At 38.4% G+C, this 15,906-nt stretch overlaps 1 protein-coding gene across 3 annotated transcripts in view; it reads left to right on the top strand.

The window, feature by feature from the left end:
* NBEA (neurobeachin) overlaps nt 1-15,906 on the top strand; it is a 366,730-nt gene that overhangs the window by 183,696 nt on the left and 167,128 nt on the right. For all 3 annotated transcript variants that reach the window (XM_081197851.1, XM_081197850.1, XM_081197849.1), the window contains one exon: nt 8,663-8,806. In XM_081197851.1, the coding sequence (XP_081053977.1) occupies nt 8,663-8,806 (144 nt within the window). The remainder of the gene's footprint in view (nt 1-8,662; nt 8,807-15,906) is intronic.

Genomic DNA, 15,906 nt, shown 5'->3' with positions numbered 1-15,906 from the left:
TCATGCCTTTTTAGTCTTGTGACTTACAATTTGAATTAGGAATGTTCATAAAAGAATGCTACAAGATAAAGTGGGGGGAAATAACTGCTTTGATAATCATTCCTTCTAAAATGGCTAAGCATTCCCATCTGTGCATGTGTACTACAGTTTCTTACTAGTGAATCATGCATTTTTTTCCCCTACCAGGGGAAAAAGCTACTTTCATTTTTGGTGTCTTTTGAAAATAATATTTTCAAATGTAACGGTGCACAAAGCATAACATTCTTTGTTCATTTTTATGCTGAGCTTTTACTTCTATATAAGTACAAGATGAGAATATATTTCTGGAACTTTTATGGAGTGGCATCCACTTCATGGACAGAGATTATGTAGATACTAATCTAGATATTACAGTGACGAGCTCTTTTAAAATGTGTATTCAGTGGTAAAGGGCTTCCAGATGTCATCAAATAACTCTTCTCTGTTCTTCAGTCTAAATGTGATGATCTCAGAGGAAGCAATGTAAGACAGGCATGTAAACCATTCCGTTTTACTTAAAGAGCATTGTCTTCCCCAGATTTTCTTCCTTTTTCTTTCTTTCTTTCTTTTTTTGCTGCTTTTGGTTCATTTATCAACAAACTTCCATTTTCACCCTGCATCTTTGCTATCCAAAATTTATTTCATTGCATTGATGCATGTTCTTATTTTTTAGTACAGTACACATTTGTTAATAATTTCCCATGCACAGTGTGTCTTGTTTTGAGGTTGCTGTTCTCTTGTGAGAATATTGCGCTTTACAAGCACAGTCCTGTGAATGTGGGGAAATGCCCCAAAATGTTCATTAATTGACTGCTATGATTTTTATGTGGACTGCTGCTGTTCAGGTGTGATAGGTACCTGTTGGGTTTTTCTTTTGACAAGATAGCTATGTGCGCCACAGTGTCCCATTCTGCCACCATTTTGTGAGATATATATTTTTAAATTGCTTTGGAGACTTTTGCTTTGTTATGTGGTGAATGACCTTGTGAGTCAGGTATAGAATATTTTGTCTACTCTTAGAATTTCCCCTCTAAAGATAAAATCATTTATACTCTTGCGACTGCCAATTTAAATACAGAATCAAAATTTATACGTGAAGCTTTTCAGAGGTTTCGTCTCCAATCCAGTGAATGAATTCCGTTACTACCCTGGACTTAGCAGCAACCCTTCAGATTCATTCTACAATTTCATTGTTTTCAATGAAGGAAACCCATGTTGTATTTAATTCTCAAGTGGCAAGAAGCATTGATGGGGGGCAGTTTAATTATCAGGTTTGGAACCTTAGTTTTGTTTAGCTTTTGCTTGTTACATTTTAATCAAAAACCCTACTAGAAGATTCTATACTTATCATTTATGTGTAACCTCTAAGGCAAGTTTTATTATATTCTATTTCAAAATAATTACCTACCTTCTCTTAAGAGTATTCTTACATTATCTTGCACTTCCATCGTATACAATCACATTACAAGTGTTCAAGTCATATTGCAAATTCAAGAACATATTTTAGCTTTTTTAATTGCATTTTTCTCTTGGTCTATTTTATAAATATCTTTCCTATCAATAAAAGTTATCTTTTATATAAATATAAAATATATCTTCTTTTAAAAATATGTTTTTGAACTAGTATTAGAAGGTAGGTAGGGTGTATTTTGAAAAGCAAATTGTGAAAACGCATTGCATGGCTTTTGAAAGTCAGTACACTCTATTAGCAAATCTGTCAATATAAAAAGTGCATTCCATTTCCACCTCTTGCTCTAATAACCTTTTCTATGTTACTCACAGGCAGTTCACATAATCAGAGTATATTGTCAGCTTACTGGAGTTGGGGAAGCATGAAATGAAAATCACGTTAATATTGATCCAATTCTTTCTTGCAAGTGTCCTTGATGTCCTTTGCTACTGAGCAGTAGCTATTTGTTATATTTGGGAAAATAACTCAGTTATGACTATTCTTTGTAAACTGTATTCAAGCATAATTATTATTAATGTAGTTTTTGCTACTTGTCATTATTTTCTCATTTTCAATATTTTGTAATATAAGATCATTAAATCACAAGTAATCACCTCCTTATTTGCTAGCCTTTGCTATATAATGAATGTCTGCAACTTAAGACATTATGTTAACTAATGAAAGGTATGTACAATATGGGTTAAATTATCTGGACATATCCCTTATGAGATTTTCATTGACAAATGCTGCTTACAAGGTCAGATGTCATTGCTCTGTTCCACCATTACAGTACTGAATTTTCTTAAGTACAACACCTCTCAAAATGAAAATAACTACCAGTGTCTGGCATGTTTATTGGAAACCAGGGCAAAAAATGAATTCTCCTCATAATTAGTAGAATCAAATATTTCCTATTAGAATTGTTGATTGTGCTCTAAATCTATCTGTTTTTAACTTTAGATTGTGCGTATATCCTTTCTGTAGTTTATTTTTTATACAGAGCTTAGAAAATCTAAGTGCCCAGTAATTGCATTCTTTTTATTTCAAATATACGTTACCTGCTATTTCTCCTCTTAATCCTTTTCTCCCTAGGTTTTTTGTTTGTTTGCTTTTTAAAGAATTCTTTTTCAACTCTGGAAAATTATGGAACTCTTAACAATACATTAAGAGATGAGATTCTGTTGAGGGATTTTATGCTTATGGGCATAATTCCTGTATGAATTATTACTACTACTATTATTATACTTTCTTTTGTTATTTCTTCCTATGAATATCTTGACATAATTTCACAATAAATTAAAAGTATATTTAAAACAGTTACATATATGCAAACAATTAAAAAAACCCCTGTATAAAAACAATTAATTATATATATATAATTTGAATTTCAAATCCAATGCAGTTAGCAACTGATAATGGCGGCAATATACGACTGCAGTGAATAGTCGAACCACTACGTTTTGCACCAACTGCAGCTTCTGAGTCAGCCTCAAGGGCAGTCTCACTCAGAGCACATTATGGTAATCTAATTTGGAGGTTACCAGCAAATGGATGGCATTCGTCAGGCTATCCTAGCCCAAAAATGGCTGTAGCTGTCCTACCAGCCAAAGTTGGTAAAAGGAACTACCCACTCTAGTGTTAGTGATCTAGGAGACTATGAACCTGTTCCAGTAGTTCAGTAAACATTCAGGTAAGACTTTCAGCAAGACAAAATGGTAGGCAAGATTCAAGTAGGCCTCTGGTGAGGCAAGGCAAAGCCGATATTCAAGCAACAAAACATTAGTTTTGGGGAGGCTGTACAGCTACTGCACTAGCTGAGAGCCAGTGTGGTGTAGTGGTTAAGAGCGGTGGACTCATAATCTGGTGAACCGGGTTCGCTTCCCCGCTCCTCCACATGCAGCTGCTGGGTGACCTTGGGCTAGTCACACTTCTCTGAAGTCTCTCAGCCTCACTCACCTCACAGAGTGTTTGTTGTGGGGGAGGAAGGGAAAGGAGATTGTGAGCCGCTTAGAGACTCCTTTAGGATAGTGATAAAGCAGGATATCAAATCCAAACTACTCTTCTTCTTCTTCTTCTTCTTCTTCTTCTTCTTCTTCTTCTTCTTCTTCTTCTTCGTTGCTCAGACTGGAAGCCAAACCAAACCAGGATTCTCAACTGGGCTTACACACTGCAGTACACATTCTGGCCATTATTAGGGAGGTGCTATACAGCAATAACCAGTCCAACAGTTTCTTGGTTTGTGACCTGCCCTGATTCTTCCAAAACATTGCCCTGAGCCCTGCTGCTAGATCTGCAAGTTAGTGCCTGCTGGGACTTTGCAGTCTCATGGTTGCATCTTTTTAATTGTTTACCGCCTGACACAGTTTTACTTTTACAATATTAAACAAGGAAGACATGCCAAATGTGTACGTTTTCTTGCTCTCATTTCATATCTCAGGTAATGAATTCCAATGCGCTACCCATTGCGCCACAGAGCCGCAAATACCTCAGGTAATGAAATGTGTTATCTCTTAAGAGTCAATTCATTAGTACCCTTGACTATAAACTGAAACAGGGACGTTATGCTAAAAAGCAACACAGGCTAAGATACTTTAATAAGAAATAAGAAACGTCGTATAAGTGTCCAAGAGAGTAGAACTTCACAAAAACATCTTTATTCTGTAAAAGATTTTTTAAATTAAATGCAGCATTTTATTGTGAAGCAGACAGACTTTAGTTATGTCAAAACACTCTTTTAGGAGCCACATAAAGCTGTAAAAGACGGTATATGAAAAGGCATTCTTTAAGAAAAGAAATCACCATCCCATGAAGCTGATTTCCAGATGTTTGGAAACATTAGAATTTCCTGTCAGTACATTTAGGTAACACTAAAATGAGTTAACTTTCCATTCTGCCAGCCCTCTTCAAAGATGAAAGAGAACTCTCTGCATAAATTGCCTTATCTATAATTCACTGAAGTAAGCTGTGGAATGAACTCTGAAAGACGCAGGACTCTCCCTTGGCTTGTATCATGGCCTCTAAGCAAACTTTACTTTTATTTCCACTCTATTTTTAAAATGAAATTAGTGACCTTAAAAGTTGAATGGATGTTAATGAGTGATGATGTTGAGTGGTTTGTTTGAACTGAGTTATGTGCTTGTTTGAATTTTGTATTTGTATTTTTTTTTGTTTTGTTTTTTGCTTCTGCTTCTCAGAAAGTCTACCCATGTCTGAAATCAGCCACGTTATGAGTCTACATTTATTCAAGTAGCCTTGAACTGACTTCTTGTAAGCATGGACACAGCAGGTTATCTTTGAAGCTTAGCTTGCATACCTAGTACCAGCTGTGACCTGAAGAATCCAAATGAGAATTTACAAGTTTAAATGAAATTTGAGAGGAAAATATGGATGTTATCAAAATAAATGTTGACATGCCAAATACCATTTTCAAAAGGCTCTCTGTCATTATATTTCATGCTTCTTGCTGTTTCATTGTACTTTAAAGAGAGAAAATATTCTTTATAATGAGTGCACTCCTTATTCCACTGAATCAGAGGCCCCATTACCTTTGATTTGATGGAATCTGGATTACTGCAGGTCTGTATCTTGGTCTATCTGCTCATAATATATACTGGTCTCAGGTGATTCCTTGAGTAGAATTTGTGTTTCATTGAAAAGGATTAAACTTTTAAACTCTTAACTGCAATTTCATACACCCTTTAAAAAGAAAAGAGTGGTGCTCACATTTCCCTTGCTAAACACGAAGGAGGCCACCTATATGTTATTTACTAGATGGCATCTTCCACCGAGCAGACTGAGCCATTTACATTAGAGTTGTTCAAATTTGCCTTGACAGAGCTGTGGTCAGGTTTGAATGTTATCTCTATACATAGTATAGTCCAAAAATGCCCCAAACTATTAAAATTCTGAAGGGAGATTCTGGCTCATATCAAAAGTGATATACCATTCTTTTTGATCCATGGATAGGGCTCTTCAGTGTCTTTGTTTCAGAGATAATTCATTGACTCAGTTACCCAGTTACTTACTGCAGCTAAATTTCAGACAGCAAAGGCATAGAAATGTATCAATACCTCCCAAATTAGAAACTGGTATGAAGAACTGTGGGATCTACTTGTCACAGGTAAAATTTAGTCTCGGATCAAGAGTGTGGCCAACCTATTTAATAAAAACCTTTTGGGGGGAATATTATCTCACTCTTGTTTTGCAGAAGACTAATGATACTGAACCCTATTTAATATATCTTAGAAAAAATGGCATGTTTAAGACTAACATGGTTTGCACCACTCCTCATATATTTGTCCTTTATTTTTCTCATTTCCTCAGACATTATATTCTGAGTTATAGTGTAGAATGATATTTCCCATCCTTTATTTCTATTTCTTTTATTCAAGATTTCAACATTTGTTTCTTCTGTGGTTATTTACTTAGTGATTTTCCGCAAATAAAATGTTAGTAAAACAAGAGACTAGTAAATTCCAATTCCTTTATCATGCCATAGAACTTTTAGCTAGATTCTACTCAGAGTAGACCTAGCTTAGTGATGTTCATTAATTTCAATAGGTCTAGTTTGAGTAAAACTTAGCTGAATACCATCCTTCATTTTTAATTGTTGTTTTGGTAGCATCACAAGTGCTCTTGTCAGGTGTAAGCATCTTAGGAAAACATTTATTATTTCAACCATTTAAATTATGCACTTACAACCAAAAAACAAAGCTAGAGCTGCTTTATTCTGCACTAGGCCCATATACTTACTTGTCAATATACTAGAGAAAGTGATTTGTAGATTTTTATCCAGTTCAGGTTTCAAACAGGAAACCAGTGTCCTTACGTAAGGTCCTAAATACAGGTACACAGGTCAAAGTTTTAAGGCTAGAATAAACTGCAAGGAACCTGGCATCTGTAATCATTTAGGTGAACCAAACAGAGAGTAAAAATCAGTATGAGGGACCTGCTTTTCTCCTCTTTTGCATATTCCTTGCAGTGCAAATATAACCATGCCAATTCAGAAGTCCTGTTGCATTCAGTGGGGCATACTCTTAGGTAAGGAAACGGGGGGGGGGACACCCCAGTTTGTGCATTGTCACGTATGTGTACAAAAGAAACCTCGTGAGCTTGTAGCCCATGGTTTGGATCCAAAGAACCACACAACCCGGTCTACAGGTCTAAGGGACTTCAGTGCTTGTGTCCCTCAAACAATGTCCTGTTTCTCATAGCAGCTTTTGAAACAAAGGATACTCGCAAAAGCACTTTGTGATATAACCTAGAGACTGGATTCTCATACTATCAACAGGGTTGCATTCTGGATTATCACCTTGTCTTACGAATCATAGTGAAAGGACAAAAAAATCCAGGATAATCAAGAAAAACATTCTTAGCCATTTTCCTGGGTCTTTTCTCGTAGCTTCCTAATCTTCAGATACTATCTTTGTCGAAGCTGGCAGCTTGTGAAAGCTACAAGGAAGAGATTTTTAAATTGCTTTCATATTTTTACCTCTAATGAAACATATTAAATAAGCATACTTAAGTTGCTGTCCTGACCCCACAATGGTACAGTCTTTAGAATGAGTTTAGGATGGTACGTAGGCCCCTCTTCACTAGCAGGGCAGGCCTCTGCCATGGCAGAAGAACCAAGCAGTGCCGTAGCAGACAGAAAGCTACTGACACTTCTTCTCCCACTGCTGATAGAAGACCCCACTCCTGAGGACCTCAAATGTGGCATGTCAGGGCGGAATGGCAGAGCCTTTGTGTGTATGAGATCCAAAGCTCCACAAATCTCCTGAAGACCCCAGATGGTGCAGCAAAAAAGGAAAGATTCCCTCTCTCACTCACACACCTCTTCTGCCTTGGCTGGCTGCAGCTGACTGGGCTTTGGAATCTGCCACTCTGCAGCTCCCCAGTCCTTGATAGATTGCACTGTCTAGATGTTTCCCTGGTATTTGTATTATTTTAGAATAAATAAAATTATTTTAATTATATTTTAGAAATGCTAACAATACGAAGTACAGTTTGATTCCAAATGCATATTTGCAATCTTGCCAGTGTACTTCTATAGAGAAATTAGAAATAGTCAGCTTGTATCTTTTCTTTTGAGATCCTTTAAGGAAACAAAAAACCTTCAGGAGTATGCAATTAGAACATCTGTGACAGATCTGTTTTTAACATATTTCGTACTTCAGAATCCAAGGAAGTCTGGTGGTCTGTGGAACTTGCTTGTTAATTTCTTGATGAATGGGTACTGAGGCCAAGAAGTGCACTCAGTACGGCATGTCTTCCGAAGATAGATTATCTCAAATAAATTCTATTCCCAATCAATTTTTGATTTGTTAGGTGTTAAACCACTTCTTTGTAAGGGCAGTGTTTATAAGCCTTGTAATGAGACAGCCTTCTGAGACATTACCTCTTCTTTCTGTAATTTTGATAAATGGAACTCTAATTCATAAAGGATACAGTGATTGAAGGGCAACTTTCGGTCTCCTACACTTTCATTTAGATAAATGCCTGGTATATTGTGGCAAACTGAGGTATACTCAACTGAGTGATAAATTTAAAGAACAGCCAAGCCAACAAGCTTCTATCAAACCAAAGCAGGCTAGTTTTATATGTCCTTCAGATAAATGTATGTTTAATATTGTAAAACAAAACTGATTTCAGAAAGATTTGTCTACATCATTAATCAGCACATTTGCCACATTCACCTGCGTGTCTAGTACAGTACCTTTCTGCTACAATGCATTGTCAGATTGATGTGAGAGGATTACTGCCAGCAATGACAAGCTAGTTAAAAACAAGTTGGAGCCCAGCCTTCTGTTTTGAAGTTTACTACCATGCCTTTGTTCCCTAAGAGCACACATCCCCATGCATTAAAAGTTCTGGAAAGGCTGTTTTGAAGTGTATTTTTGATAATTGATATTTGCATCAGTGGATAGATTCCATCTGTTTAGGGTTGCCATATTTCAAAAAGTAAAATTCCTGACACTCGAAGTTGTTGTTTAGCTTTTTTTAGGAAGACCCCAAAATTGTTGAGCTTTTTGGAGCTGTTTTCACTGCTTTTTCCATCGCATCCGAAAACCAGGGCATGTCAGGAATTTTCCTGACATATGGCAAGCCTAATTTGCTTTGTATTGGAAAACAGGTTGTTGAGACTGATCTAAAGACCTAACAGAATTCTAAAATGTTTGCAACCTTTTTTTATAGGCACTGAGGAAGATGTCGTGAAGTCAAAGAAAACCTTCCGAAGCCAAGCTGTTGTCAATCAGAATGCTGAAACTGAGCTCATGCTGGAAGGAGATGATGATGCTGTCAGCTTGCTCCAAGAGAAGGAGATTGACAATCTTGCAGGTAAAAATCTTTTTTAAAAAAGTTTGATGTAAATAAATGATATAAAATTGAACTGATTTTCTAAACTTTGCCAACTGTGTCCTGTATTGGCATTTGTGTGAGATAGTGAGCCTTGTTGTTTTGGAAGCACTTGGTACAGATTGCAGAAGTTCCCCACTGTTTTCATCTAATTTATCCTCACAACTTTATAAAATACTGGTTAGTCAAATATCTGATGAACCTGGGTGACTCATGTCCAAATCAATCATGCCATCTGTCATAATACACTGATAAAAAAAGATTGATCTATGTTTTAGAAAGTATATTTTGAGTGCAGTAAATTAGATGTATTAAAGGATTTTTATTGTGAAAATGTAACAAAAGGGAAAATAAGATGTATCAGCCTGACCAGTTATGTTTAGAAGTATTCCCACCCTTGTGAACATTTTATTCAGGCAGTGGGGGGTGGTTTTCAAAACTTTCCCCATTTGGATTACAAGATTAGAAAACAAACCCCATGCCTGGGTTTGAATGACAAGACAAGCCAGATCATGGCTTGTTTCCTGACAGCATAGCAGGACCAGGACAAGCATATAACGCGTATGATTTCACTGGCGTGCACTATCACACTGCTTGTTTGCCTTAAATCATACCTTATTTTAACTATGGTTTAATGTGAGATGCAGACCAGGTCACTGCCAGTGAAGAGAGTTACAGGCTCATAGCAATCTGCTGTATATATAGATCAGACAACATTTTCCAGGGCTTCAGACTAAGCATGTTTTGGTAAATAATATCATTTGTTCACAAATGCGGTTGTAATCAGAGTCCAGCTCCAGCACAGCAATTGGTCCTAACATAAAATGATTGCTGAAACAATAAATGTCATTAAGATCCTCTTAACATAAAAGCAGTTAATTCTGGGGCATTAATGGTAGCTTCAACACTTGAAATGAGAAGTGGTGGAGAATCTCTTCCTGGAGAAAAGTATGGTTTAACAGATACCCCATACTTCTCTGTCATCTGTCTTGCATTCAGTGTAATTACTCCTTCCCATTTCCCCATACCAGTTAATCTAGACAAGTTTTAGGTTAACTCACATTTTCTCCTAAAGTTCAATAGGCTGAAGGAAGCAGAAGGTGCTTGGCAGTTGTTAGAGATCAAAAGGAAACTTTCAGCTAGGCTTCGGATTCAAAGGGAAAACCTTTGTACCTATGTTTTACAGCAGACAGGTTTTAGTCTTGTGAATTCTGGTGGGTGTGCTGCAGGGGCAAGGGGGGAACTATGCACATTCTGTGAAGTAAGTGTGAAAAATGACTTCACATTTTCAGGGTTGTTCTGACAGTTTAATATGATATGGAATAACAAAGTAGCTTATTGTAGCACAGATGGAACAATATTAGATAACTGAACTGCTAAGTATTTATTCCATAATTAATTTGTATAAATATAGGCATGATACCTTAAGTATCAGACTACTAGATTTACCACTTTATGAAGATACACTTTCAAAATCTGACCAAAAACAAACAAATGATGCGCAGTTGTTCATGCCAAATTTCATTATTCCAGAAAATACTATGTAAAATTACGTTTTGTCACTTTTGAAATTGTAGTGAGGGATTGGGGTTATTCAACATGATATTTGTTAAGAAATGCCCACTTGTTTTGAAGAAAACCAATGTGATAGAAGACTACACAAAATAGCATTCCTAACTAATGCAAAATCTACATACATTGGTTACATTTAATTTAACTGAAGTCTCGGTCCTGTTTCAGTGAATACAGCAGTAGCATAATTTATAGCGTTATGTAAAAGAGAGAGCAAGAGTTCCCCAAAACCTTCATTTGGGTAAATGCCACAAAACACCCAGCCGGTACTTCTAATCAATTTCTCATCTGTCTTCTCATTCCTACCTACTATTTTTGCAGCCCTTGCTACTGTCCTTTCTCCCTGCACAGCCATTGCAGCTACCTTTTTTTCCTTCCTGCCCAACAATTACTGATCATGTGTAGATACCTTTTACCCATACCTATGGTGAAGCCTTACAGTTTGTGCTGTAGTTGCCTAACTCACAGGCTCCCATGTTGCTACTCTGCATTTGACACAGGAAAAGAGAAGGGCCATACCTCTAGAGCACATGTACACTGAGATTTCTGGTCATTTTAAAGTTTCACAGCTTGACTACTTTTTGTGTAAAACTAAAGTACATAGGAATGCTTTCATTTTCTTTAGTGTTAGAATCATGTGTGGCTGAAATCTTATTATGGTTAAATAGTGTTTAACATCTGATAAATGTTCTTAAGGTTTTAAGAACAACAATAATGTAGCCACCTAATGAACTGCAGTCAACTTTATATAAAAAACTTTGTATTTCATTGCCTTATTTCATAATAATAAATATTTCATAATTTTCTGTTTCAATTTTAGCTCCTAAATTTCTTCCCAGACTGTTCATTTCAAGAGGCAAGTTGCTTATTGATAAATCACTTGAGAAAAATCAATAACTAGCAGTACTTTTTGGTGTCTAAAACTATGAATCAGCAGCATCTCAGTTTGCACAATTGTAGCGAATTGATTATTATTAACTTGTCTATCTGATCCGTTTATTTTTCTATGTCATAAATGTTTAAAACATGATTTTCATTAATTTTCTGAATAACAATTCTACTAACTTGTAGTTTAGAAATATGCTCCTAGCATTCTGTGGTCATTTACTGACAGATAGTGTAAAGATAATAAGAGTTGGTTTGAATGTGGGGCTGAATATTGAATAATCAGTAACTTCTATAACAAGTGTGATCTGTAAAGCACTGCTTTATTTCTGAACACCAGAGATCTGGACTCCAACCCTTGATGGTGATTCAGAAATAGTAAACAAGGCCAGCCACTAAATTTACAGGGATATATGAAGCTGTCTTACACTGTATTAGACCACTGGCCCTTTTAGCTCACCACTATGCAAATGGGTTCTGCTTCTTCCAAGTCCCAGGCAGAGGTGGTTCTTCTGCCACCTGAAATCCTTTTCAGTGGAAGCAGTAGGGATTGAAGCTGGGACCTTCTGCATGCAGAGCATAGGCTCTGCACAGGAGTTCCTGGTATTTCTTAAAAAGCGGGAGCGTTACAAGTCCCACTCTGCTGAGCCAGACCTACTACTTTTCCTCTTGGTTCCATCTGTGGCTCCCAACCCTGCTCTCTCATGAAAGTATCTCCTATCAACTATGATATGTGAGCAAGCCTACATGTTCTGAGGCAGTATTCCTGATTCTGGAGACAAGCCACAGGGGAATACTGTTGGCTTGTTCCTTTTGTAAGATTCCCAGGGGACATCTGACTGGCCACTGTTGGAAAGAAAGTGCTGGACAAAAGATGGAGACAAACAATTCTCAAGACCACACACCAAATACAAATCAGAGGTGAGGTCTGAGCCCCAAACATCCCCTCTCCAAATCATTTCCCCTTCTAAAAACGACTCCTCTTGACTGATTTGCTGCAATGCCATTGAATGCCATGCTCTGAATTGCTCCCCCTGATCCAACTTCTCATGTTTAAAAAAGGCCAGAGGGAAAAACAAATTCAGGCAGCCTCACACAGCAGTATTGCACACATTATTTCTTCCCTGGAAAGATTTCTTTTTCCTTTTTAGAATATGCTGCTGCAGATTTTATGACTGCTAGCTTAGAAGGCTTTTAAAAATGATAAGATCAATTTGTGGAAGATTAGTTATGAACAACTATTGTCTGTGACAGCTAAATGGAAAGTTCGTGTTCAGGGGCAGTGTACCTCTGACTATCAGGTGCTAGAGGAAAATGGGGGAAAGCTATCATCTTTGAGTTTCCAGGGAAATCTGGCTGGCCCATGTACTTCCCAAGTGTCTCCAATAATTCATGCCCCCAGATGCCCCCAGTTAACGCTTTCCTCTGCTGCCCATCCCCCAAAAGAAAACTTCTCATTTTTCCGAACCATAAGCTCTGTCTTCCCAAGTCTTTTTTCCTGGTCTCCATTTTTTCTTGTTCTGTTCAGAATAAGTTGGCAGGAGGATCTCTTCCCATCAGTCTTCTCCTGTCGTAACAATTCTGTTTTCTCCTCCAGATAGGAGAATGAAGGTGTGAAATTTTAAAATGGTCAGCTGCTGTCCAATAAGCAAGTCTGCACCACTGCCCAGGTAGCAAACCTGCCCTTTTCACTCATCCCCCTTCCCAGTGCCACCGCACAAGTGCCCATGAAATACTTTGGACTAATTTATAGGAGCCAGCAGAGAGTAAATTCATTTTGTACCGCTGTGTTGGCATACTAGTGCCAGAGGGTACACCCACTCTGAGCTTTAAAAGCAAAACCCTAAGTTTAAAATTATGTCAGTTGCACACATGTGCTTAGATATATTAAGGATCCCCCCCTCTTTTCCAAAATGGTAGGTGACAGTGTGCTATGCAGACTGAATAAGAAACTCTGCACCTGCACGAAGTGCACCCAGTGATTCTGGGTTCTGTAACATTATTTTGTTTTTTAAATCCATAAATTGACTGTGAACTCTTCTTCGGCTAGGGAAAAGTCTAATGGTTGATTTACTGGGAAATACCGTAATAAAGAAAGAAAAACATTTAGTAACTATTCAGGTGTATGATACTTGCTGTAGAAAGCTGCAACATTGTAATTATCCTATGCAAATTGCTTTCTTGGTTCTCTGGTACCTTGGCATGTTGGCCCTTTTCCAAGCTTGTTTGTAGCACTCATTAAGATGTGGCACAAACACCTCCCATCTTGCGGTGGCATTGCATCCCTGCCTTTGTCTATTCCACCCCAGGCTCATCACAGGTGTCTGCCACCTACTAGCTCCCTTGCCCCTTGTGTGCACATAGGTATTGCCACCACAAAAGGTAAGTGTCTCATTAGTCATTCACTTAGCTTCTCCTATCCTCCTCTTTGGGTGCTGGGTGGCATTTTTTCAGAGGGCTCATCTTTCCCACTCTGTTGCCTGCTATCCAGGTGGCTGACAGTTTTGAGAGGTGGCAAGTAAAGCAGAGCTCTGTGTCTTCTGCATCCGTGTCTAGCTCTTACCTCTAGCCTCAACAGAGCTCCTGTTTTAGGGAAACTATAGCTCACTGCTGTGCAGCCAAAGAGAAAGTGGGACAGTAGTGTGGTGTGCCAGGTTATATCTGAGGTTTCTGTCTTGTTTCTTAGCAGAGAGAGAGGAGTGAGGGATGGATGTTATCCATCTCTATCTGATTCCAGCTCCCTCCTGTCTTTCTGGCTTCCAGCTTGAAGGCAGGACAGAACTGCAGGAACAGCTGGCTTAGCACACTGCTGTGGGGACTGTCCATCCTGAAGGCAGATGGAGGAATTGGGGGAGGCAAGCAGAGCAAGAAATAGGTGATTCCTCCTTGGATAATTACTTAAATGGCTACACATATTTACATGATCGAAATATTTGTTTGGTTTTTTTGTTTGAAGATTTGTGAATTTTTAAATTTCCCTCTGGACAAGCTTCAGCAATTTTTAGCAACACAGATTTAGATGTAGAGATGTGGCCCATGTGCCCACTAGGGCTTTCCTGGCACTTTCCTGCTTCAGCCCTTGCACTTCTTAAAAGTCGATCCTGAAGACTGGAGAGCCCTCTAGTTCAGTGTAGGGCAGGGAACAGCAAGGTTTATCTTGCCTAGGCTGGATCGGTCCCATGGAGATCCCTCCGTGGGCTGGATCGTGCGCATGTGTGAGCACCCACAATTTTCAGCACATGCGCATGCGCAGATTATATTTTCGGCACCGCGGAAGCAAGTCCCCACTCCACACTGCACTGGTTTAGTGCAGCGCATGAGCAGGCAGCTTGGTTCGGGATGTGGGCTGGTCAAACGACCTCTGCGGGCCACTTCCGGCCTATGGGCCTTAGTTTGCTGACCCCTGGTTTAGGGCTATTTGAAAATGTTCTGTTTGAAACAACTCAGAAAACATCAACTAAGCTATCATTCCAGCCTCTCCTTCCCCCTACCAACACAACTCCATTCGTTGAAAATGAGCCCAAATGAAAAACATCTGGAAGTTCGCCATTTTCCCCAAACCGAGGGCAGTATTCAACTAAACAGTTTCACCCGCTCATTGACATTTAATTCCCTGTTCTGAGGCATCACTCACCTCCAGAGCAGATTTAGGGTGTGCACGGGGAGAAGAGAGGGTGAGGAAGTTCGGTCGGGCCACTAAAAGTCTTTATGCTGGCAAAACTGTTCAGTTGCGGCAACCACTGAAAATACTTTTATACGTGACTTTGTGTTGACTGGGTGGAAGCATAGCATAGGATGCAAGAGTGAAGTCTTGGCTGCTTATGGACAGTGACTGAATCAGGTGGAGGCTAGTGCAGAATCACTTCAATTTGTCTCGTTACTTGGGGTACACACAGAGCCAATGGACATCCCTACAACTTGTACACCCATGAGCCCTTCTTATGTGAGATAATGCATCTATTTTGTACTCTGATACTAACATCCACATTAAAATATATTGAAATGTTCCTTAGAGGCAAAAATGGCAGAAATTAAATAATAAAGGCAAACTTACCAAGAGGTTCTGTGAAAATATAGTATAAAGAATAGAAAGACAGGTGCTTTTGTCCAGCAGTTTGATCATTTCCCCATGTTCTATTTCAGGATGTTTTATAATGAGAAAATACACACACACACACACACACACACACACACACACACACACACACAGATACTATGTTTTCATCATGTTTATTCAGTCACTATTTTATGTGACTAAGACTGAACTAACAATAGTTCATGGCCATGTATGAATTGGTATATTCGTTTTAAAATTTAGAAGTGTTCATGATTTAGAAGATGGTGGCTAACTAATTCACCACCATCACTTTAATGGTAAAAGCTAAAATTTCTGTCCCTTTCAGATATGATATTCTGATTGGAGGTAAGGGGTCTTTACTTAAGAGTACAATCCTATGCATTTCTACACAGAAGTAAGTCTCACAGAGTTCACTGGGGTTTATCCCCACAAGATCACAGCCTTAGTACCATACAGCAGATGTGAAATGACCTTTCAAATGCACCGCTTCATTTAGGGCTGCTTCAAGTGACAGTAGTACCTTTATCATCTGCAACCCCGTAGGCAG

The sequence above is a fragment of the Podarcis bocagei genome, assembly GCF_964188305.1.
Source record: "Podarcis bocagei genome assembly, chromosome: 6".
In the NCBI taxonomy this organism is placed as follows: domain Eukaryota; kingdom Metazoa; phylum Chordata; class Lepidosauria; order Squamata; family Lacertidae; genus Podarcis; species Podarcis bocagei.
This window is presented reverse-complemented; position numbering and strand designations above follow the sequence as displayed.